Genomic DNA, 26,423 nt, shown 5'->3' with positions numbered 1-26,423 from the left:
GAGTTATGTTGAAAAGTTAATGATTGGTACTTCTATAGTTGTGTCTTTTTGCCTACCTGCCTATTTCTGTATACATTTTTTTTTTTTAACTTACGGTTCTAACATTTGCTTGCGTAATCCCCCTCAGTTGCTGGCCACCCTGACCTGTGTGGAGCGATGGGTGTGTGTGAATATCATTGCGCTGCTTCGTGAGGAGAACACGGTGCCGTTCATGGTGCGTTACCGTAAAGAGAAGATTAACCACATGGATGCTGACGCTGTCCGAGACGTCCAGATGGTGTATGAGGAGTTACGGTAGGCAAATATAATCTGAAATTAAATCAACTATCAGGAATTAATACACCTCACCATTCAATCACTATCTCTTAAGTACCTATTAAATACATGGAGGGGCACATTTAGATACAGTTTCATATATAAAGCAGCAGCTGTCACTGTTACAATGCTGAGATTGTTTGTTTCCAGACTTTGTCCACTGGATGGTGCTAGTGGTCAAGCTTTGAAGCATGAAACGTATCAGTTGTGTGTGACTGTGTCATTTGCAGGTGTGTTGCACAGTTTATAATTTGTATTTTTTTTAATTTTTTTTTTACATATTTGTATATTTGCCTGTTTCTTCAGCTCTCTGGCTAAGAAGACACAGACTGCGATTCACACCCTGAAAAAGGACGGGGTTTTGACAGCTGAGCTGGAACAAGATCTGAGGAGCTGCCGATCAGCTGATGAACTGGATCATGTGGTCAGAATCACATTTTTTTATGCTTTAGTAATATCTATCACTGAATTGTGATTTAAAGACCTCTTTCTTGTTTGCACTGTTATTTAGCAACACGTTCATCCACACCTAAAAGGGGCTGTCACACTTCCCTCGCCACTCATCTCAGTCCAGTTCTTGTGTTCTTCCCTGCAGTATTCTCCCTATAAGAAAGGCAGCAAGCTGACAAAAGCTCGCAGGGCCAAAGCACTTGGCCTTGAGGTTGTGGCCTTGGCACTGATAGAGTCACCACACACTCTGGATTTAAGGGCATGGGTAAAACCCGGTACTGAAGGTAATAGATAAGCATGTGCATGTGCATATACATACAATTAGATAAATATGAATGTAGCACTGAAGGTTAACATACATGGACAAGAAGCCCCCAGACTGTTTTGACTTATTTTGAGTTACATTTATGAAGAGAATATTTTTTTCCTTTACAGAAGTTAGAAAAATGATTGACAGTAGTTATTTATTGTGGACAGATTTTGAGCAAATACTATATTGAATTGAATCAGGGTAAATATCCTAATAATGTAAATGAGAAATGATGTACAGATTGACACACACAATCACATTTAAATAAAACGGTTGAAGGTCCATAGTGGTACTGTTCCTAAATAAAGTATGGATGTGTATTTGTGTGTAACAGGCCTGTCATCAGTGGAAGAAGTAGCCACAGGTGTGGAACATATCTTGGCTGATATGATAGCCAAAGACCCTGAAACACTCACCTATGTGAAGAAATTGTGAGAATTTATGCACACGTAACATGTCAGATTTCGTTGTACTTTTTTTTTTTTTTTTTTTTTTGTGTGTGTGATAATTTATTTTCTCATAATTTCTCTTTCTGTGTCAGATATGAGAACAGCTTTGTGACCCTCCAGTCCTCTGTGTCTAAGTCTGCACAGAAGGAAAAAGGACAAGAGAAGTCCGTCAAAGGCCAAAACAAACTGGGAGCAGAGCAAAACAAAAACAAGGACATTGACAAGTTCCAGCTCTACTTTGACTTCACCTGCAACGTCCAGCGCATCCAGCCTCACCAGGTAGCAAACATCAGTTTACCATTCTCACAGCATACCCATCCACCCAGTCTTCCTTCTTTCCTTCTCAAGTGTTAAGGTAAATTTTAAACAACGGCCTGCACAATAGGTTGGAATTTTTCATTCAGCATGCACTGAAATTTTGTGATACTGCTAAAAATGTTGTAGTAGCACCAAAGCAGCCTGGATTTTAGTGTCTAGCTTGAGGGTTAGTTATGTTGTTGTATTTATAAACATTACTCCAAACCCTATGGTTATGGCTACCTTTGTAGTCCCTAAAATTTAGAGTACAAATTGTAAATGTCTGTAAGGCTTTTATACCTCTAATATGGAGAGTTTATAGATTATTAGTTTTAGCTGTTACTACAAGTTGGAACAAATTGAGCACAAACAAACAGCTGAGTACTTGTACGTCAGCCTTCTGAAAATGAAAGAGACGGGAATCAAAATTGACAAAAAACACAAGCTGATTTCATCATTGATGATTCACGGCACTGTAACTTCATTAACATGCGATCCCACCACAAACACACCGTAAGTATTAAGAAGAAACCCAAATACTACCATTCTTTATATCCGAATATTATACTGAAAGCTTCTGATCTTCCAGTAATATATAACCAGATCTATTAATGTTATTACTTTTTCACAATCATGAGGACACTCTGGTGTTCTCTTTTACCTCTTTTTACCTCCAGCTGACATTTAGCAAGTCACCAGCTTTTATGATATAACCAACTTAAGAAAATACAAAAGAAACAAATAAACTTAAAAACCAACAAATTCCTTAAGTCTGCTGAACCGTAATAAAGGTTATTTACACCTGTATTGTGTCTTCTGACTTGCCTGAAACTTACACACACACACACACACAGAGACAGACAGACACACGAACAAATGCACGCCATCTGTTTGTGTTTGTGTCATTCCTGTCTGCTTCATGCGTGCCGCGTTCTGAATGCTAGCCATGTCAGTCGCAGTTAGCCTTGTCTGTGCCTTCATATTTACCCCTCCTGTGCCCTGCTCTGCCTCCTCCGCTCCCCCTCCGTCCCTCTAGTGACTGGTGGGTTACTCAGAGTTGGTCCCGGGCCTCGTGTCACTACAGCTTCCATCACCCGCTGTCTCTGCCACACCACACTCTCTGGCAACCGCGCTCTGCCCTACAGTCATTTAAGCACACACACACACGCACACGCACACACGCATACGCACACTTGCTCACACACAAGCACACCCTGCAAGTCCCCTCATTCTCTCCTCTTAACATATGTGACATGTCCCCTGCCGACATGCCATTGGATTAGGAAGCTTTGATTGACAGGCGCTCTCCTGTAGTGACAGCTACTGCTGCTGGGCCCACAGGCGGCTGAAAAGGATGGGGAGAGGAAGTGGGGGCAGTGACGGGAGGGAGAGCATGAACAGATGAGTGGTGTTGAGGTACGTCCGTCACTTATCTCTCTTGCTCTGCCTCCCTCCCTCTTTTTCTGACTAAACCTCAGCCCTCCAATCCACTCCTCTCCTCCCCTTTCCCCCTCTCCTCTCCTGTGGATGCAAGGCCTTTAATTCGATGACTCGCCTTTGTCACGGAGCGTTAATCCACAGGCTGCTGTGACCCTGCTAGCTGTCAGATTCCGGCTAAAATGAACCTTTTCTAGCCGTCAAGTTGGCAGGAAGGGGGAGCAGGTGGGAGATGTGTTTTGACAAGAGGCATGTGTGTGAGCACACACTTGCCTGTTTGCTTTAGCACATTTTGTTAAGCCCCGGCTCGGGTGGTTTGTTAAAGGAAAAGGCCAGGGGATTGTATGGAAGGAGGTATGTTTGAGTCATTCCAGTGAATGTGGGAGTTCACTTGGAGATGGGAAGTAACCCACTGTGGTGGAACACAAAATTAGGTAGCAAGGAAATGAAATCCTTAATATTTGCATTTTAAAAAAGGGAGAAATCTACTGAAAGATAAAACATTATGATGATGCTCTAATGCTAAAATTAATTTCCAATTAATCTGATTGTTTTTGTCTATTCATTGATTAGTTGTATGGTCTACAAAATGCTCACAGTGGTGTTATTAAGACTCTTTAGTCTTGTCTTACCAACCATCTAAAAACCAAAGACAGTCATTTTCCGTGATGCAAGATGAAGAAAAGCTGCAAAATTCGCAAATTCAAAATGAAAAATGTTTTGCATTTTTTTCTTGCCAAAAAAATTTAAAATATTAATTATCATCAAAATATTTGTAGAGTAATGAAATCCTTTTACCTTGTCTTTTGTTAAATGAGAACGTAAACTGCTTTCCTATGTCCTACATCCTCTTTGATAACACATACTTGCATACATACATACATTAAAAAAAAAAAAAAAGAAGCCATTTCAGGCATAAAAATAATAAAATAATTTTCTATTATGGAGAGTTATGGAAGGTATTATATCCCATAACATCTGCCTTTGTAGAGTTATGTGAGAGTTTAATAAATGAATCTGCAGTTGTAGTATAAAAAAAACTCTGCTCTTCAGTACGTCTTAAAGCATAATGCATAGCTCAGATTTAATTCCGTCAGACTTGATTTGAGGTCTTCTTCGAGGGATTCACATTTACCTCATAGCTATTAGCAGCCGCTACACTCTCTGGTGTTCCAGGATACATTTGTTGAACATGCAGTGGGCTATATTAATGCGATTTGCGTTGTGATCAAATGGTAGTTTAGCGCTCCGGTCTGAGGCTTGCCTGCAGAGGAGATTGGGTAAATGGAAGTGTTTAATCAATTAAACACTAATTTTTGATGGACAGTTGGAGAAAAAAAAGAAGTTTATTTGTACTGTCACTTGCATATAAAACATTATGTGTGTTTATATATGTGTGCGTGTGTCTGCGTGGGATAAGTTTTGCTTTTTTGTGTGTGTGATTGTGCACATAATGATTTTAAAGCTCATCCTTAATGGATGTGATAATTTTCTGCTGGTGCAATATATAATTCATTTGTCAACATGAAATACAGTAAATCTTTATAGATAATTTACAGCACAACATGGTAGTTATGTTTTACACATCATATTAACAATGAGCTCTTTTCCATCTCGAGAGTAAGGCCCCAAAACAAAACATACTTAATCGTAGCGGGTTTAAAGCTAATCTAATCAATGCTGTTCTTTTTTTTTTTTTTTTTATCCCGCTAATAATATCAAATACTTTTAAATTGGACAATGAAATAAAGGATACAACATTTCGTAAAGCCACATTTTACACACTAATTTCTAATTATAATGCTTTTACTCTTTCTTCCATGTTGTATTCTGAAGTTTATTGTTCTGGTGACAGCCATGCGACCCCATGCTGTGTTGTGTTTGTTGGTGGGTAAGATTAAGAGTAAAAGGGACAGAAGGAGAGCAGAGTTTTCCCCGAGCAGCTGTTATTAGATTTGGGTAAAAGATGTGTATCGTGCTGGACCATCATCCCATGTGGTGACTGATCCTCATTGATATTTAGGGAGTTGATATGAAGCTGTCTAATATATTTTTGATATCCAAATACTTTACCAGTTTAAATGTCCTAGTTTATTTCAACAAGTACTCCCATTCATCCCAAACTGTATTTATTTATTTTATTTGGTTTCATTGTGTATATAGTCTGTGTGTGTGTATTTATTCATTGCTCTTTTTCATATTGTGTGCACCTTTTTGTTCTTTCTATGCTGCTGTGACGACCGAATTTCCCCACTGTGGGATCAATAAAGTCAAAAATCGACATCTATCAGCACAACAAATCTTTACATGTCATCACACAATAGAAGGCCAATTATTGACAGCTTTTGTTCAACTGTAATACAACCAGATTTTACCACTCAGTGTATCCCGTGTGTGTCAGCCAGGTCAAAAAGTGTGCAAGTTTGCTGTAGATATGTGTGAGTCGGTATGCGTGTGTCTGCTTGTTTATCTTTGATATGTCGGATAGATAGATGTGTTGATGACAGTATTCCTCTAAAGGAAGGCTGAGAGAGAAGAGGAGACAGATAGAGGATAGTCGTTGGCTGACTGCCCTCCCTCGAGGGCTGGTGGGAGGATTAAGGGGCATCGAGGAAAGACAGTCTGTCTGCTCTTGTCAGGGTTTGGCCAGTACTTGGCTACCTGTCACTCCTGGCCCATCTAACACACAAACACACTTCTCCCTCTGTCTCACATCACCCTTCCTTTCGGATCACCCTCCGTCTCCCACCAGTGACCCTACCCAGACAGAAACTGAGAGATTTACAGACAGACTCGAGCTTATTTCTCATCAGTGAGGACAGTCGCCTGCCACTCAGGAAAAACTAGACATGGACACAGATTGCACAACTGTGGGGAGACAGTCACTTTTTTGGTTTGGCAACCGGGCAAAGTGAAGATTATTCTGGAGTTTTTTATGGTAGTGAAATTACAGGATCCTAAAAAGCAACAGCTGGGTTAGGGTTAGTGGATTGCAGCAGTGTTTCTCTGCTTTGCCTTAAAATGGACGTTTAACTTGCAGGCAGAAAATGTTCAACATGTCTTGCAATCATTGCATACTTATTTGCGAGGGGTAAGAAAATCCATGCCTGATAGTATTATGTTTGGACCATCACATTTTTGTGTTTGGCTGAAGTTTTGAGACAAACAGTGGGTTATTTTTCTGGTACTGCCACTTTTCTTGATTTTCTGACATTCATTGGTTTATGAAATAGTCCTTTTGTGCAGATGAGGTTATACTTATTGAGTTTTTAAATACGTATTCATCCCTACATTCAACAGACAGCATGCTACATGTAGGATATGTGGAAATCGGCCTATAATGCATGACAACCATGTCGAGACGATACGTCATCCCTGATTACACAAACTGATTTTAAAAGGCTTAAACACTGAACCCCGAGAACACAGATTCAACAAGGCAGTGTTGTATTTACGACTTAAATTTTACTCATGGGCTTTCTCAGAGCTTCGGACAATCCAGCAAGAAGTGTTTTGCTTGCTTTCTTTGACAACATGTTAAACTTAAGTGCTTTGATGAAAATTGTTTGAGAAATCTCATCACAGTCAGTGAGGCAGCCCGAGGAGGAAACATGCCAACAGAAGAGAAATCTAACTTTCATCATTATTCAAGCAAACTAGCTGCATTAATCATTAATCCCGGCCTCTGCTATGCCATTAGCTGTGTTTTATATTTTCACTTTTGTGTGTGTGTGTGTGTGTGTGTGTGTGTGTGTGTGTGTGTGTGTGTGTGTGTGCGTGCGTGCGTGTGTGTGTGTGCGTGCGTGCGTGTGTGTGTTGCATGTGGGTGCAGCACATCCGAGGGTACTGCTGAGTGGTAATGGTTGTGGCACCGTGTGTGGGTGGGGGTAGGCCTTGCGGTCTCAGTGCTGATGGTGGCGTAGTGGTGGCATTTGTCAGCTTGCTTCTTCCGCTTGGGCTCCAGATTGACGGCTTGCTTCTTGGCCCTGTTCTGTGGCAGGCTAAAGGTTCCCCACTGAAAAGGTCAGACACTTACTACTGTTTGCTTAACAGCATGTAACAGTTCCTCTGAGGGGGAACCAGCACCAAACACAACAGGCCTGGCCACAGGATAGACTCGTAGGCTCGTCACTTTTCACGCACGTGTGTGGAGAGTCACAAGGTTTTGTTTTTATGTGTGCGAGCAGAGAGATGCGGTGCATGTTCGTTGCGTATTCAGTAACTTGGCTCTATGGGTGTAAGTGATGATTTTTCTTAAAATATTTACCTCCACTCCTCCTTTTACTGTAGTTTTAAGGTGCAGCAAAATGGGAACAACAAAATATCCAGAACATGAAGAAAACCCCATGTGGAGTTTTATACTTGCATGTAAATTGGAATTTCAACAACAAAACCGCAATATATGGTAAAGAAATAGGTTTTTACAACTGCAGAAACAAACTTCCAAATATAACCCTAAATATTGAGAATATAGAAATTACAACTGACAAGTAGCAACCACAACTACAGAGTAATCTGCTGGGTGAATTTAATGTTGTTTCTCAGGATATTTCAGATTTTATTGAGAGTGCATCTTGTGCACCTGTTGGTGCTGTTTATACAGTTTGCTGCATTGCACTCACCAATGGAAATGTGTGTGTGTGTGTGTGTGTGTGTGTGTGTGTGTGTGTACAGACACTCGCTATTAACCGAGGGGAGGGTCTGAAGATATTAACTGTGAAAGTGAACATTCCTGACAGGAAGAGTGACTTTGCCAGGTGGTGCATCAACAACAGGTCAGTAACTGACAAGGGTTTCTGCTGTATTCATATTATAATGCAGTGATGTTGTCATCGACTGTTGTGTGTCCCCTTTCCCTTAAGATATCAGTATATATGGCACAGAATTGAAGTATAATACATGCAAATATATACACAGAGTAATAATAAATTTTTTTCTGTGGTCATATAAAGTATATAAGGTCCACTGTATGTAGACTTGCAAAATGATGGCAGACTTATTTTTCATTAAATATATTCAACCAAGGAGGTATTTGGTATTAAAGGATTTTGCAGTAATTTTGCACCTGATTACTTCAGTAATAATGAACATTAAATTAGTTTTTACCAATATAAATATGAAGGACCCTCATTTTCATACAGTCCAATCATTGGTCAAGGTTTGTTCTTTTGGCTTTCTATACAGGAGACTTTGCCTTGAGAAATAATTGGGTGAACTGAGTGAAAAGGAAAGCAGAAAGAATTTGGAATTAATTTGTGTTTTTTCTTTTTCCCACAACGTGCCGTTTGAAGAAGCCTGGATTAAAATGAACAGATTTTTCTGGGTAGAACATCAATTTTTGCAGCTTCTTTTATATTTAATGACAGTTAAATTGCCATCTGAATTTTGAATTAGAGACATTTTCAATAACATCACAAGCTGTTTTTCTAAATCAAAATGTTGATTAATAAATGACATATGTCTCCAGTCAAATTATCTTGTGTTAACAAAGACATACAATTTTACTTTTTATTTAATCATGTGGCTGTTATCTGTCATAAATCAGTAAAAATTACCTGGAGAGAGGGAAAACAAACCAAAGACTTTTCTCTGACTGTTTTGGTGCAGGTGGAGACCCAAGACATTTGCAAGAGAAGAACTTTTTGCAGTCCTCAAGAATGCAGTAGAGGACTCTTATAAAAGACTTATTCTACCTTTTCTCACCAGGAGTTACAGGTACTTTAAGTGTTTCTGTAGGTTTAAGGCATTTTTCCCTTTAGCGTCCATTTGTCCATTTCCCCATCTCTTACCTATTTCTTTTCTCTCTTTTTTTTTTTTTTCCTTTCTTGATTTTTACCCTCACCATACAACTAATATCTACATCTCTCTCCATCCTCTGCTCTCCTATCTGACTGTTTTTGTTAATATCTTCATACAATCCTTTCCCCATTCCTCATCTTTCCGTCTGTCTCTTGTGTTCCTTCTCTTTAGGACTAAGCTGACGAGTACAGCAGAGAAAGAGTCAATCGCCATGTTTGTGCGTAACCTCCGTCAGCGCCTGTTGGTATGTCCAGTCAGGGGCTGTGTCATCATGGCGGTGGATCCTGGCTTCAGACATGGTTGTAAGCTGGCCGTCCTGTCTCCTACGAGTAAGTGGTTTGGATGCAGTGCATACAGTTAGCCTCACTCATGTATTTGGAACAGTTTGAGCTATCATGATATGGTAATAAAAAGCCTTTGATGATGCAAGTCTGGTATCTGCAGCTGTGTTTCAGCTGAAAACGCACTGTAGCACCGGAACAAAAATAGAATTTCAAGTGATCTGAGGGAACAATAGACTCCTGCACCTCCTCTTCACTCTGTATTCAGCCTTCTCAAGCAAAGCCAACCTTCATCTCAGTCTTACAGACCCCAGCTTTAAGTAGCACAGTGTCTTATATAGACAGGTGTGTGCCTTTCCTAATCAAGTCCAATCAGTTTAATTAAACACAGCTGGACTCCAATGAAGGAGTAGAACCATCTCAAGGAGGATCAGAAGAAATGGACAGCATGTGAGTTAAATATGAGTGTCACAGCAAAGGGTCTGCATACTTATGACCATGTGATATTTCAGTTTTTCTTTTTTTAATAAATTTCCACAAATTTCTACATTTCTGTTTTTTTCTGTCAACATGGGGTGCTGAGTGTACATTAATGAGAAATAAAATGAACTTTTTTGATTTTAGCAAATGGCTGCAATGAAACAAAGAGTGAAAAATGTAAAGGGGTCTGAATACTTTCCGTACCCACTGTATATTGGTAGACATGAGGCAGGGCTGCACGGATCATAAAGGCACTATGTAAAAGTTAAATCAAAAAGGCCACAAGAATACAAGCATTTTACATAGAAATGATAACCTCTCCACAAACCAAAATTTTAAAAAAAAAAAATCAACTTTTACATTACACATACAAAAATCAAACAAATTCAATAAATCCCGGGACTACTGGTGCTTTAAGGGTTGAAATCTACAAGGTTTCCCTACGTAGGGAAAGAAAACTTCAGAGACACTTTTTTTTTTTGCTTTTGTGCTACATTGTGTTTAATTCAAACCCGATTACGAAGGCTTCTTGTGGAAACGTGTTGCTCACCAAACAAAGACACACTGCAAATGTTTTCTTCTTTAAAGAGTCCTTCTGAAAGTGCCGGACATTGTCTTGCATAAAATGTCATGTCAGGTTGGATGATGCATGTTGGCCCATTGAGACTGAAAGCAAACGTGGGTTTATTCTTTATTCTTGGTTGCCCTTATTTATATATTTGCTTGTATGTTGATGTATTTACCAAGAACTAAAAACTATCAGTGCATTTCACCAACTGTAATAATAACACTGCAGAGTCCCCACAAATTCATGATTAATGGGTTATATTTCCTTCTTTCTCTTTCCTGTCTGTTTCCCTCCAATTTTAGGCAAACCCACGTGTGCTTTATTCACTGTGCTATTGATAATTAGGATTTAGTATGGAAGAACTGAAAAGTCAGACTTCTGTTCATTATTTTATGTGTATCATTTATGAAGCCAAATATTCTGTCAGAGAGGACACTGTGTAACCACCAGATCTGTTATTACCACCAAGTTGTGTGTGCATGTCAGAGTAGATGCCAGTTGGCATGACCCTGGCGAGTGGATTATGCCTGTACGCTTGTGTGTTTTTGTGTGTCTACTTTACTTTACTGTATGTCTTGGCATGTTTCTCAGTGGGTGTGGCTTCACACTGCGCAAGGGAATGTCCCACCCTCTGGGTGACTGATTGTGTGGCCACAAGTCCTGCTGACACACTTACAACAGACAGACACCAGCATATATCAGGTGTCAGGCCCAGCATGGTGTGGTCACGGGTTTGGTGGCTCCTAGCTGACATCACTTCCTGTCAGAGCTGTCCATTCAGCTCTACACTCCTCGGAGGAGGAAGCAGTAAAGTGGCAGGAGCAAGACTTCCTGTAGCGGCTTAGACAGTGCAGATGTGGAGTTCATAAATTATTTAATCTGTTTAGGGTATTGCTGCCTCATTAGACAGTACAATGGAGAGAAGTGAGCTGGTAGCACATAGTTCAGAGGTCTGATGAGCCTCCTCTTTCCTTCATAATACTTTATCAACAACATTGCCTTTTCTCTCTCCCTCTGTTTGTCTCTCTGCTCTCAGGTCAGATTCTCCATACTGATGTTGTATACCTGCATAATTCAGGCCAGCACAGAGATGCAGAGAAACTGCGCTACCTCATGATTAAATACAGGTACAGCTGATAGCATGTAAATAGTCATTGTTTGAATATACAGTTTCAGCTGAGTTCAATGCAGTGTCAGAAAATGTAGATTTGTGTGCCACCTCGGTGTTATATAATCCACTGAACTATGTGTGTATATATTAACATGGAACGGGTTCTGTGCGCCGAACCATATTTATAGCTTCATGGTTGCTTTCTTAATCCTCACTGTTCTTCTGCTTGTAATATTGTCCATACTAGCTGTACCAGGGTTGTCATTGGCAACGGGACAGCCTGTCGTGAAACTGAGTCCTTCTTCGCTGACCTCATCTCCAGACGTTATTTCCAACCCCTTGATGTGTCCTACTGGTAAGATCTTTTTCCACTACAGGCCCCAGTTACCCATGACTCTGAATAGAAATAAGTACACATCACACCGACTGGTATGATGAACATTTTAATGCAGCACAAAAGGGGGCAACAGTTACTCTAAAAATCTATGTGATGTATTGACACGCACAATAAACAGTTCATGAATTTTTTTTTTTTTTACATCAATTAGAATACATCTACTGCTTTTGGAGTGACTACTTAAAGTAGTTTATTTACATTTTAAGTATTGTTTTGAGCTGTGTATTTGCTTTGAGTATTTAGTTCGCGCTGATAAAATGACTGAAAGGACAGCAAATTGGTGTCGCATCAGAGACATGTATCATACTGAAATGTCACAGGACACATTTTCAACCAAAATAGCAACAAGTCACTTTGTGCTGCCTGATTTTATCTCTTTGTGTTTCTCTCTTTCCACACTGTGTGCACCAAAATGCCACACAGCTACTGTACACAAAGCCAATTTTAAAGCCAAGAAATTACCAAACTGTTGGAGTTCAGTTTGCATTGGTCGTTGCTCCGCTATCAAATACAGCCCATTGTATTATATCTATATATTCATTCATATTCCATAGAACAGTTCATATATTTCAGCAAATTAAACTGCGTATTTACATTTCCCACCAGCTGAGAAACTCCTAAAGCATATTTCTTGACTTCTAATGTACAAAACCTCTCTGAAATAGTCTTGACTGTCATTTATGAAGATTCAATGACAAGGGTTCAGTCTGCTGTTATAAAAGAGTAGGACAAAGGTATTCAAAGGGATTGAGGGGGGATATCGGTGAGATCAGGAATGATGATAATAATGAATACTAAATTATGATCTTTGTACAGTAATAGAGAAATATTTGGAGAAAACATGGAGGGAGAACAGAGGGATGAGGAATGTGAAAAAAAATACATTTTTGAGAGTGAAAACAAGACACCCATGGACAGAAAGAGAAATTGTAATGTGTCCTCAAGTGAATATTGTCTATTAAAGCCATCTGGACTTCGTTTCACTTTGGTCCAATTAAAGAGACGTTTTGTGGTCCACGTCGTGTCTGTAACCAGGCCCAGTCCAAACTTCAGAACACAACAGCACAGAACCTCTGTCCAAGCATAATAACCACTGGCCTCTCCTTGCCCCGTCTATTTCACTTTCTGCCGAGTTCCATGTGTGTTTGTTGACTTGAGGCTAGCATTGGGACCACAGCCTAAAATTATTCTGAGCAGAATGTGTGTGTAGAGGAGTTTTCTCAGTATCTTTGAGTTCATACACACACATGTACACTTCAGAGGTCATACCTTTGATGTAATAGCCTGTATTTTATTCTCTAAAGTTCCATTTTCTGTCTATTTTCAAGAACAGAAAGTCAAAATGAGGCGTTTATTAAGTTAACGTCCACTTGATTATTTTCATGACAGACATTTTTTTTCTTCTTTTGAGTACCTCCAGAGCAGCTAAATTTCACATCTTGATATAATGCTTCTCTTGTTCATTCTTTTGCTGCAGCTATTGGCATTCATGCTTTTCACAACATATGAGAATGTAGGATTTCTGTTTGATGTGGTGCTAGCTTAATGTCCTGTATCACCCAGTATGATTAGATATATTTTTGCAGCATGTAACACATGTGTAAATAGTCTGCCTCTGCCTTAGGAATAAAGGCTTTTGCAAGTGCATGAACTTTGTGAGAGCAGAAATATGCAATTTTGACATTAGCCATTGAAATATGGTTGTTGTTATCCATATGATATTGCTTTGGACTCGTCTGGTCTTCTGTTTCACTTTGGTGTCTTTGGACCGTGGCTGATGTGTGCTCAGAAATAGAAGACGGAATAGATTTTAAACCTGAATCCGTGTATGCCTTCGTTCAAATTTACCTTGCGTACAGATTGCTCTTGCAGCGCTTCTCTTTTCTCTGCCGTTCTCTGTCCATCTGTCTCATTACTTCTGTATCAGTTTTACACACACTCTGGGATATATGCGATACTTGGGTGGAGATACCTTCAATTTGCTCGACACAAATTAAAATTGAAGCTCTCTTGTAAGGCCACGGAACTCATCAAAATGGTTTACATTAATCACAACCTGTATTCAATATTCTATTTATTTATCACTTGAGAATTTCTTTAATGTGAAGCTTCACAGTGATACCTGAATCTTTCAACAAATCCTTTCTTCAGTCTGTGGTAAAAATATATATATATATATAAAAAGATGTAAATTAGAGTGCAAATTAACACAGTAGGCATTCACTAAGCATTCATAACAAGCAATAATATAATTTTTACAATACATTACTTTTATCGTAAAAGTAATCTGTTTTTTTTTTACTGTCATACCTGTTTGCAGGGTGCAGTTATCCTACAGGCACAAATGGAACAAATATCCCGGAGATTAAGGCACAACATCACTTTCTTGTTGGTTATCATATTTCTCAATCAATTGGACCAGTAATAATTCACTAAATAACTAATCATAAACAGTCCTAATTACAACTTCATTGAAACACATATTCCCTTTTGTTTTGATACTCCACATGGAAATGAAATATACAACAGGGGTGATAATGATTCCGGTCCTTTAGTTGTTGTGATGGTGCATGTCTGCTCGGCTGCCAAATTCAATTTTTAATTTAAGACTTTTTATAGATATCTGGGTGAATGCCGACCTCTAATGAGTCAATTTTGACCAAAATATCCCTTGACGTACGCTGATGATTGGAGGGAAGGGAAGGATGACTGGCTTTCAAGGAGTGACGGTTGCTATTACTCCCCTGCTGACTGACCCACAGCTGACCTTGACTTGCCATTAAGCAACCCTCATTACCACGACAATAAGGATGATGGCAATGATGGAGAATAGCTATGTAGCATCGGAAACAGCAAGGGGCCTTAGTTCTTGCTGTGAATGTCCCCAGTATAATTAATTGACCCAGTTTCTGGTATACTTCGCGTCTTTGTGTGTTTCTATTTTTCTGAGCGTTTGGAGGCTGACGTTATGGCAAAGTAGGGCCCAACAGTTTTTGATCAACAGGTGTAGACGGGTCTGGTCAGAGTTTTAGAATACGCATACAGCTCTTGAAGAAGAAGAGCCATTTATTTGCATTGAACATTCGAACCTATCGCGTAAAAAGCCTCTTTTGCTGCAAATTTGACAAATTGCCTCCTCCGAGTTATCAGGCTTTCCTTTTTCATGTGGTTCAAAAGTGAAGCAAAGCAGTGCTGAGGTGTTTGGCTTTACAACTAAATCCACAATTTTAATGTCAATAGACGCCCATCTAAATGCGGTCAGTCTAATATTAAAAGTTAAGCGTCTTAAACAGTTGGTGCCGCTAACTCTCCACTCTTGCCATTAAACCATACCAACCAAAAGTAGGAGCAACAAGATGACGTCAATTAAAAGAGGGGCAGTCAAACCTCCAATGTTGGAAAGTGACGTGGAAAAAGTGATGCAAACGTGAAATTGCAGCTGTTTTGCGTGAATGAATGGAAACAGTTTTACTATTATGCAAAATGATTGCAATTAGCTTAAATAATTGCGATCAAACTATTATGTAATGATTGTGACAAGCCTACTTAGGATAATTTTTGTCTTGCCTGTTTACGTGTATTTACAAAGCGACTGAATCGTTCCATATCTACCTCACCATCCATGTCTCTTTGGGTTGTTTTTGTCCGTAGCTAATGAAACCAGCTGAAAGACGTATTCTGCCTCAATACAATCTCAATACTGTCTCATACAATCTGAAATACAGTGAGAGATTATATTTGATCCTTATTGTTTTATTTGACCAGACTGGAGAACAGTTTTGATTTGAATCATCAATACCTTCTTAAATGAGATAAACCAGTAAAAGCGTGACATTCTCACTTTTAAAAGCTTTCCAATTTTTATTTTTTTTTATTTGTGGAAGTACCGTGCTGTTAGAGGTATTACGTGGCTGTGGTTCATTTGACTGTGTGTGTGCCGACCGTATGCAAACATGTGCATGTGTAGGTAATTAAGCCTTTCCTCTGCTGTCAGCCTTGACTGCTCAGCAGTTCATTAAAGTCCTCAGCCTCATTTGCACCGTCTGCTTCCTGTCTCCTTGTGAGCCTTCATTGTGTCACCACCCCCACCCTTCTCCACCCTTTCTCCTCCACCCGCCTGTCTCTCTCCCTCTCTGTCCTTCTGCCTCAATGCTCAGCTGGAATGACAGACAGAAATGGCAGCCTGCGGGACATCCTTACTTCTATTTTGTGTGTGTGTGTGTGTGTGTGTGTGTGTGTGTGTGTGTGTGTGTGTGTGTGTGTGTGTGTGTGTGTGTGTGTGTGTGTGTGTGTGTGTGTGTGTCTGACTGACTGACTGACTGTCTGTCTGTCTGTCTGTCTGTCTGTGCGGCGCAGTTTTCATTGCCTTAGTCCTGTTTGAGTAGACTCATTGTGCTCACAGCATCACCTCTTCCATCATGTTTTAGAAGTGTGGCCTTTTCAGAAGACACCCAAACAAGGGCACCGATTAGTGTGTCTTTGTGTGTACGTCAGAGTAGTTTCATTTTTAAGTTAAGTGTCTAAAACACTAGTCAGTTTGCATCCTGTTGAATCATTTATCCAAATCGTTCTACATATTGGGTGCATAAATACAATACACAATCAGATTAAACAATTCAAGTTATTGATACATTTTCTGTGGATAGACCAGTATTCTGTTTCAGCATTAATTTGCAGCTGCAGCACAACAAGGTTTTTCTGCAGTCTCATCTTACACTAAAACGATGGCTCACTTTAGAGGGGTTTAATAACAAGCACATGACCTTGTGAGTATTTTGGCAGGTTGCCACAATCGTTGAGGATATACAAGGCTTTTTTTTAATTAACAAGGTTAAATGATACACAGCACACATTCCCTAAACGTTTGGCACTTGTCCTGGATTTGGATATTCTGATCAATACTGCACAGGCCCAGGTTCAATCATAATTTTTTCTCCAAGTTTGTTTTGTGGACAATGACAAAAATATGAAGTGAACAAACTCATTTAACCGGCACTGTCATGCAAATTCAACAAACATTGGACTCAAATTACACAAAATATTTTATGCTGGAAATAAACTAATGAAAAGTATAAAAGTATTAGTAGGGTCCACCAAACATAGAACTCAAGGAAATCAAGATAATAGAAAGCAATGTAATGCAGAAAAGCACAAATGTTTACTGCCCCGATGTGTAATATAATGACATGCAACATACAAGGCGACAGCGTTTCAAGTCTGTTCGTCCGTTATCTCCCTTTTCTGTTGTCTTTTCTAAGCGAGGAATGAATCACGTGAAATGACTCTTCCTCCCCCTATTAGATGTACAATGATTAAGCTTGAACAATGCCTCCATGGATAACCAGCATCCTGCAGGACTTTATACAGCATGAGGTATTATTAAGATGACAAGGTTTGTCTGTGCCTGTGATGACCCTCACTGAATGCACATTAGGTTATTTGCCATACAGCTGTGCCCCAATAATTTAAAAACCTCCTGCTGCACATCAGTTTGCGACATAAAGAAAACTCTGCTTTTCTGACTTAAGTAAATTCTTTCCTAGGTTATAGATGGCTTAAACCTGTGTGCATGTATATAGATGTATGTTCAGATATGCCCCTTTTCTGTTTGCCTCGGTCTTGTCATTAACACCTGCTCATGCCTAGCTCACCGCCCACTGTTGTGTGTGTCTTTCTTTCTGGCTCCTTGACAGGCCAGTGCAGCGTGACCCTGGCTGTCATTGCGCTTTAACACTGACAGAGCATGCAGGCTTTGTCAAAGCTCATAAGAGTGCTCAGCACCGGTCAGACGGATGCGTGTGTGTGTGTGCGTGTGCGTGTGCGCGTGTGTTTTGCTTGATGCGCAGTGGTCTGTGTCACCCTCGCCAGGTGGTGTTTCAGGATTTTTGTGAGGGGAGCTTATTGGTACAGAAGGCACACACACACACACACACACACACACACACACACACACACACACACACACACACACACACACACACACACACACACACACACACACACACACACACACACACACACACACACACACACACACACACACAGAGTCCACACAAAATATGACTCTTATACTGAAGTGCTCAAATTGAAGCAGCACACAGAGATCAACTTGTCATTGCTGCCATTTCTTTACTGCCATCCTCCATATAACATTAATCTGTGGTTAACAAAAGTGTTTCCAGTCTATACAATTTACAGTATGAGCTGTTGACAGATTTTAAAATAAATATAACTTGTTGTGTAATATAATATTAGTATTTTTTTTTTTTTTATAAATATGTCACAGGCAAAACTCTAATGATTGACCCCAGACTCTAAAACATTAAAGTGGATTCTTATGTTCTGTTGTACAGCTGAGTTGTACAAATGAGAAAATAACTGATCCAAACCAGAGTGTTACAATCATTATGTTTTAATGTTTTTCTTCCTTTTGTTTTGGCTGAGGCATGTCATAGCGACTTTGGGTTCAACTAAACTTAAACACTATTTGCTCTTACAGTGTTGGGACTGAACTGCGATATTATTATTGTTTCGGGCTGTGAGCATGAAGGATGACAAGTTGACAGCGTTTGGCTGTAACAAGCTGATGTTAATGATATCAGAGGGCAAGAATATGTGGGGTAAGGTTAGGGAGATCTTTGGGCAATGGTGATGATACACACACACACACACACACACACACACACACACACACACACACACACACACACACACACACACACACACACACACACACACACACACACACACACACACACACACACACACACACACACACACTGTGGCGACAGCTCAAAGCGAACAGAAACATCTGATTTCTTGACCACTTGCTTTGTCACTCCTGAAGGCAAAAAGATGACCGACCCTCTTACTCTTTGTCATTAACACACATCACATCCTTCAGGGCCTTCAAGTCCCCAGTCCAACCACCAGTTCTGTTCGCATTGAATCATTTACTTGAATACACTTCCATGTATTGATGCAAACTTGATCAAATTTAAAGCAAACTGCTTGAAACACATTTTCTTTCTTTAATTTTTCTGTGTTGTAAAGAAATTACTTTGGTTGTATGATGATATTTGCTACGGTTTAATTTAATTCTGTGCTCTCAGTTCATTTAGGCTTGTTTCTTACATGGAGCTCATGGTGTTTTTGCCTGATGCAGTGCTATAGCTGACAAGAGTAGTAGGTCATTTCTCTTTCTGGTACTAGTCATTGTTTTTTCCTTGATTGGTTTTATGCTTGAGAGGTGTCCGTGAGCAGTACCAGCGGTTGCAGCAGAAAATATGCTCAAATAGAGTGTTTTCCTGCACTGACACACAGACTTGCTTACAATAAGTCCTTGACTGTCTTGCCCTCTAGCTGCCCCCTGTTGGGATGAGATCATTATTACTGGCTAGCTGATGGACCTGGAGGACAGTGGTGGAGACTGTATTTGTGACTGTGTGTGGGTGCGGGCTTCTGTATCCCCTGTCATGTCCTGTGTCCAGGCGTGCTCCCAGGGCCAAGCTGAGAGAGTGATGAACATACAGTGGCAGGACCAGCGATGACTGAGTGAGATCCAGGCACTCAGGCCTCACTGAGGGTTGGAAGGTTGGATAGAAGGAGGTGCAGAGGGACAGCTGGATTTAGAGGCATGGAAAGGCCTCAGCCTGGCTGTAGGGTGCATCTTCATTTCAGAAAAAAAAAAAATGAACCCAATGGGTAAAGGAAAAAGTTGTGTTTGACTTTACACAGAACGAGTAGAGTCAGAGTCAGATCAGTGTTGGGTATATTTTAGGGGTATAAACGTTTAGAAAAGGAAAAGTGCAATGGTGAAATAAAGCAAAAATATATAATTCAACATTCAATAATATAACATGTAATTTATCTCAATTCTTTCTGCAGAGGGAGTGGCTGATGAGGTAGAGTGGGTCATTTATTAAAAGCAGGTGTCGTGTTCCTTAGCAAGACTGAACCTCTGAAAATACATTGCTGTAGTCTTCTCAGCTCACTTTTTCACCACTTTATATATCACAAAATGTGCAGCTTGTCTCTGAAGCAACAGTGTATTGATAAACTGCTAAAAGTAATGCTGGATGTGAGAATTGCACCATAAATAATTGGAAGACCCAGCTCTCCTATAATCAGATCTTTATCACAGGAGAACCACGTTACTTTAGTGGGATAAAAGTAAAAATTAAGAATGAGATGTGAAAAGTGAAAGCGAGGACTTGGGGATAGGAGAGCCCGTATGATATGTTTTCACAGAATTGTAATTTGATAGAATATAATTCAGATTGTGGACTGACGTAGGATGAGTAACCTGTTAACTGATGGTGGGAGCGGAAGAAAAAGGGTAGTGTGAATGTATTTTTACCTTGAGTTGTCGCTCCAAGAAAATTGTGAAATCTTCTTCTTGGCTCATGTCTAGTATGCGCTTCTACTTCCTCGCTTTTTTCCACCAAAGTGGAAATGTTAAATCCATCGACTGTACATTAAGGTGGATGACATGACAGCTCCCCAAAAGTGAAGCCAGAACATCTCTATGTCCTCCTCCTGGTTAGGTGCAGTATAAATGACACATCCTGCCCCCTCCACGTGTGAATGGGACGTGGGCTCAACTAAAACATTAAAAGGACACATCAAATACATTTTTTGTGGATCAGTTTTTTTCATATTTTGTTTGTTCAATTACTGGTTTTTTTTTTGTTTTTTTTATAAGTACGGTATTAAGTCATTTGTTTGGTGTGAGGTTGTGATTGGCAGTCGCCCTGAGTACTAGCGGAGGTTTAGGTTTATGGGCGGGACCTCAATTTCTTTGGCACAGGCTCGGGTTCCAAATAGGGATTGCCATTTTAAGCAAAAATACTGCGTGTGTGTGTGTGTGTGTGTGTGTGTGTGTGTGTGTGTGTGTGTGTGTGTGTGTGTGTGTGTGTGTGTGTGTGTGTGTGTGGACTTGGCATTTGCGGGTGGTGGACAGCAACTATCTCCCAGTCTCATCCTTATCACCCATAGTCCCGTCACTCCTCCCACCATGCCTCACTGGTGGTCAGCCTCCGCCCCTTCTTCTTCCCCTCCTTCCACCCGCCATCCTCCCCGAGGCTTACAGTGTTCCCTATGACGGTCTTGAGTGTGACAAACATGTGTGATGAGTCTGTGACATGTCATGTGTGTATTTGTCATTTAGGCCTGCGTCTTTGCATGTTGTGTGCGCGTGCGTGCGTGCGTGACACGAGTGCAGGCTTTCCAGATTGCTGTGATTGTCTGTGAGGATTTGCTCTTTTCAGACGTGCCTTACACTGGCAGTTGGAGTTTGTGTGTGTGTGTGTGTCTCTGTGTGTGTGTGTGTGTGTGTGTGTGTGTGTGTCTCGTGTGTCTCTGTGTGTGTCTGCCTGCCTGCCTGCCTGCCTGCCTGCCTGCCTGCCTGCCTGCCTGCCTGCCTGCCTGCCTGCCTGCCTGCCTTCTAGCGCCTCGATAGAGACTGACGGCCCCTGACACCTGCCATTTGGACGCTTTTCTCTGTGAAAAATGTCATCGTCTTCAGACCCGACGTGTGTGTGTGTGTGTGTATGTGTGAGAGAGAGTGAATGAGTGAGAGAGAGATATGGCGCATCCCTCAATTTACCACCCTGAGGTCAAGCTTTGCAGCTGACTGAACAATGGACCCAAGCTGTTTGAGAAGCTAGGACAGAGAAACTTGTGTGTGTGTCTGTGTGTGTGTGCTTATGACTATAATTTGCGGTGGTAACATCTGACGTTACAGCTCCTTCTAAGGCAGTAAAATGAGGCCAATCCAAGTATCTTGAACACAAAGTTGTGGGAAACCAGAAAGTGAGCGATTGAGACAATTTAAACTATTCAGTTCAGACTGCAAGTCTTTGGAGAGTTACACATTTTGTTTCTCTGGCTCTGTGCTTCAACTTGAAATATAATAAAGGATACAAAAATCTCAACTTTAATTTATATTTGCATCGATGTAGAATAAGAGTTAGGCCCTTTTAATATTGTGTAGATAATCCTTTGCAGTCACTGATTGCCTGAAGTCCTTTAAACATCAACAGATGCTGTGTATCTTCCTGATGATCTCCCAGGCTTTCACTACAGCCTCCTTCAGCTCCTGTTTGTTTCGAGCTATCTCTGCTTTTAGTCTGAACCTCAGTATGTGGAACACATTCTCAATCCGACTGAGATCAAGTGATATTACACCTCTTCACCGACTTTATGTTTGGGATCATTGTTCTGCTTAATGACCATTTTTCTAGTTTAAAGCTGAGCCTTAGCTCTTTGATATAATGTCCAATGCTGAAGCATGGAGCCTGAAGAACAAAAATGTTAACTGTCCTAATATTCAAAAGCATGACTGCAGTTGTTACTGAACTGCAATCCTCAAGTGTCTGATTTTAAAGCCATCTAGAATTTTGTACGTGCACAGATAGATGTCCAGTAGTCAGTTCTCACTGACCATCTTGATCCATTCCTGGTGCTGCAGGTTCTAGATATCATTTATTTGGCCGGTCAAATTTGTTTTAATCTCTCTGGTAACGCCACCTCCTGGTGGCTGGAAGGGAAATTGGGACAACATTGTTAATATGGTCCTATAAAACAGGCAGTTCTACAACATATATACACTGTGTTTACCAGTTAAATGAACATATGCTTCATGGACTTTCGAAGAAGTTTGAGCATTTAACAAGTTGTATCAATGTATGCCATTAACCATTTAAATTTTTTTTTTTTTATCAAAACTTGGTCAGAATCTTTTTAGCCTACATATTCACATATTGTCTATGTCTGTGGGCCTCAAATATTTTGAAATGCAACGAGATCAACAAACACACACACACACACACACACACACACACACACACACACACACACACACACACACACACACACACACACACACACACACACACACACACACACACACACACGCACTGTTTGATCCTTTGTATCAGATTAGTTAGTGATATCATTACCCCTATTTTTTTCTGTGAGCTTGTTTCAATTTAGAATGGGGCTGTGTGAGCCGGAAGGCTTTAATGCTGTATCAAAGTGTGTATCTATCTCTTTTGATGTTAGGTTTCTTAAGGGGCATCAGGGGATGCCAGTCCTGATGTCTGTGTGTGTGTTTGTGTGTGTCAACCCCAGGGGTGCGTCTTAAACACAACCAGTCATGGAACAGATAGGGGAGCCAGTTTGTGACTTTGCCCCAGGAAGGGGCAGTGCCAAAGGCTGGCCTGTGTTCATGTGTGTGTGTGTATGCAATTAAGAGAGCAAACCAAAGTGCGAATAAATGATAACCCGACAGGGCCAGAAGTCATCGCTTTACACCAAGAGGCGACCACTGACTTTGTGTCTTCGAGTGTGTGTGTATGTGCATATCTGTCCACGCACCGACCGTCCATCCACAGACGACCTTCTGCTGGCTGCCAGGGTGATGCCCTTGCTATGGCGACAGTCATGGACGCTGTGGCGTTGAGGGCTCAGAGCAGTATCCATGACAGTGCTGTTACCCAGATTCCCCAGCAGCCGCCTTAATTAAGTTGGACGTGATAGGGCCTGGTGGCCACACTTTCTTTTCTCTCCCTATTCGTCTGTGTCGTATCTCCTGTGTGTTCTTAATGATATCTTTTCATTTTTTACTTTTGTCTGCCCCGCCCCTCCTTTTACCTCTTCTTTTTGACATTCTTTTTCTCTTTCCTGAGCACAACAGGCTGAGGTGCTGCCAGTCTTTCATTCGACCTCCATTGTCCTACAGGCTCTGAATGAGGGGAATGAGGGGGAGGGGGTGATCATTATGTGCTTTCTTTTTCTTGTATATATGAGCATATGCTGTTGAAACAGAGAGTTGTGCGATTTGGGTAGAGTGGACATTTTTGTCTGTAATTCAACCTATTGATATATCCTCTCTCTCTCTCTCTTGCTCTGTGCGTGTGTGTTTTTGTGTGTCTTTGTGTGTCCATGTGCCTGCATGTATGTGCGCGAGATAAGAGTGTGTCAGGTTAATGACCAGCTTTGCTTTAACCTCCCTGAAGGTCATGTGCCAGTGCTCGTTAGTAGCGTCACCATGGCGATATGTCAGCTGTCAGCTCGATGGACAGGGGGCTGACAAAAAGAACAGTGGGGCGGAGGGAAGGGATGACTACAGAAGATGGGAAAGAGAAAGAGGGAGGAGGGAGGACAAGTTCATTTAGATGTGATTCTCATCAGAAGGCCTCTGCCACTGCTCATTAACAAGATACTTATAATTGGCAAGGTTGTTGGGGCAAGGTCCAGGCCTCTGGGATAGTGTGTGTGTGTGTGTGTGTGTGTGTGTGTGTGTGTGTGTGTGTGTGTGTGTGTGTGTGTGTGTGTGTGTGTGTGTGTGTGTGTGTGTGTGTGTGTGTCACAGAGGGCCTTGCTGTTGGTACAAGAGGAGGTGCTGACCCCCTTTGTCAAATTGGTTAGCCCCGAGGAAACTCCCCCTTATTTCTTTCCCGGAGCCTCCCTCCCTCTCTCTCTCTCCATCCACCCGAGAGAATAGGAGGACTAAACAACATGACAGGTTCAGTTGTGTGTCGCCGGCATTAACACGGGTATCAGTGGCTTTGTTGTACCACCATCCCGTCTGTGTGGTGATGGATGATAACCAGCCTACTTTAGACTGAATACATTAACACGGCAAAAGGTATCATTTGTTGCCATGTAAACCCATATTACTGAGGAATCAATTCATTTTGATTGTCAAAATACCAAAATTGGTGTAGAGATCAATTCCAACTGAACTGAAAGTTTATTTATTGGTTGGGCATATAAAATATTAACCAGGGTATTTTTATGAAGTTGTCTTGCAATGCAGTGGAACAAATCCTTTACATCCAGTCACTATGTATGTACTTGGAAACTTATCTTTTCACAAGAATATACTTAGAATAAATATTCATATTTTTTTCTAATGGAAAATCTAAATGGATATTAATGTGAAACCATGCAATTCAATAATTTATAATTGTGTAACTTTTTGACGCGCCAACACCCCTGAATATGGTCACATTTCACACTTTTTATTTTTTGCTACACATTGTCAATTTATGTCATGACTGTAATGTTCTACTGATACTGACGAATAGCAGTACACTCCGATGACCTCTAGATGGCAGTAGTGTCACATACATCACAATGTCCTGTACTTTACCAATAAAACAACATTGTCTTTTATTAAAGTGCAATTTTACTGTAGAAAGGTGGCTAATAATCTAAACTATATATTAAAAAAACCAGATTGTGAATCTATATACTTACCCCAAGTGTGTACCATACTGTGAGAAAATTATCGCCGTCATTTATTTGACTCACTAAATCACCTATTATGAACATGGTAAGTATTCATGGTCATGCTCATACATGCATGTTGCTCTTTACACCTGCTGTCAAGTGTCAGAATGCCTAACCGAATTTGAGAGATTGTAATTGTGCAGTTAATGTTAAGGCAGGACTGTTAGTCATGATGCTATTTTGGCCATAATGTCAGTCATTACTATAAAGGGGCAACCGGAGTGAAATGAGGAACCAGTTTAAGAAGTGCTCAGGTACATTATTTAAGGTGATTTTCTATTAATAGCACTACCAAATATGTTTTTCAAGCAGTAATAGCTGCCTGACTGTGCTCCCTTCTCCTCCTCCTCACCTTCTCCCCTACTGGCCAACCTCCTCACTCTTTTTTTATTTTTCATTTCTTTCGCCAGTATAACCAATGAGGCAGGAGCATCCATCTACAGTGTGAGTCCTGAGGCGGTCAAAGAGATGCCAGACTTGGACCCTAACCTCAGGAGTGCAGGTACTCCATCAGCCCGGCTGGATTGTTTTTATCTGATAGTGATTAGACATTTTAACAACCAGCTGTGTGATAGTCCTGGTGGTACTTTTAACATCTATGGTAAAGTTAACTAATATGGTGAATGGCATTTTGAATGGGGCTGCAATTTGTGATTATTTTATTAAATGATAGCAAATGCTTAATTTGAAAATAAATGGTTTCATCATGTCAGAAAACATAGAAACATTTAAATCTGTATCTTCCAGAGCCAATGGGGCAATCTCAAATAGTTTATGTCCAACCAAAGCAGCTAATCGTCCAGCTGGGTTGGATTTTTTTTTCTCCATTAAATAGTGCCCATATTAGTCAAGTGACTAATTAAATAACTGGCTATTTATTTCAGCTCTAATTCTGAGCTTCTCATGTACCAAAGATGGCTCACTAATTTCTTTTGAGTTATTTACATTTTTTGAGACTGTGACTCTCACTTCACATTTAAGATAAAGTACAGGACACAAGACAAAGAGATAATATATAGTGTATTATATGGACCAATGCTAAACAACTTTATCACTGGATGTTGGTTACAGATCAGAAGAATCCTTAACTGCAAGAACCAGTACCGCATTTCAGTAATTTACATCTTCCTGTTATGTAACACTTAATATTCAGGTTTTCATTTGGTGTATAAAGTGAACTGTCAGAATATATGCCCATAGATTTAAGCTTCAGTTTTACTTTCACCCTCG

General features: G+C 40.5%; 1 protein-coding gene across 1 annotated transcript in view; it reads left to right on the top strand.

The window, feature by feature from the left end:
- The window catches only part of srbd1 (S1 RNA binding domain 1), a 51,748-nt gene that overhangs the window by 2,086 nt on the left and 23,239 nt on the right, over positions 1 to 26,423 (top strand). Inside the window, exons 5-15 of the mRNA XM_069692990.1 lie at positions 128 to 294; positions 622 to 739; positions 911 to 1,049; positions 1,410 to 1,506; positions 1,617 to 1,803; positions 7,933 to 8,033; positions 8,866 to 8,973; positions 9,229 to 9,386; positions 11,423 to 11,513; positions 11,745 to 11,852; positions 25,604 to 25,695. Of these exons, the coding sequence (XP_069549091.1) occupies positions 128 to 294; positions 622 to 739; positions 911 to 1,049; positions 1,410 to 1,506; positions 1,617 to 1,803; positions 7,933 to 8,033; positions 8,866 to 8,973; positions 9,229 to 9,386; positions 11,423 to 11,513; positions 11,745 to 11,852; positions 25,604 to 25,695 (1,366 nt within the window). The remainder of the gene's footprint in view (positions 1 to 127; positions 295 to 621; positions 740 to 910; positions 1,050 to 1,409; positions 1,507 to 1,616; positions 1,804 to 7,932; positions 8,034 to 8,865; positions 8,974 to 9,228; positions 9,387 to 11,422; positions 11,514 to 11,744; positions 11,853 to 25,603; positions 25,696 to 26,423) is intronic.

This window comes from Brachyistius frenatus, unplaced genomic scaffold, assembly GCF_029030835.1.
Source record: "Brachyistius frenatus isolate BFR_SWC_R1_liver_20210118 unplaced genomic scaffold, ASM2903083v1 Contig_13, whole genome shotgun sequence".
Taxonomy (NCBI): Eukaryota; Metazoa; Chordata; class Actinopteri; family Embiotocidae; genus Brachyistius; species Brachyistius frenatus.
Note: the sequence above shows the minus strand (reverse complement) of the source record. Positions and strands in the feature narration are given on the sequence as shown.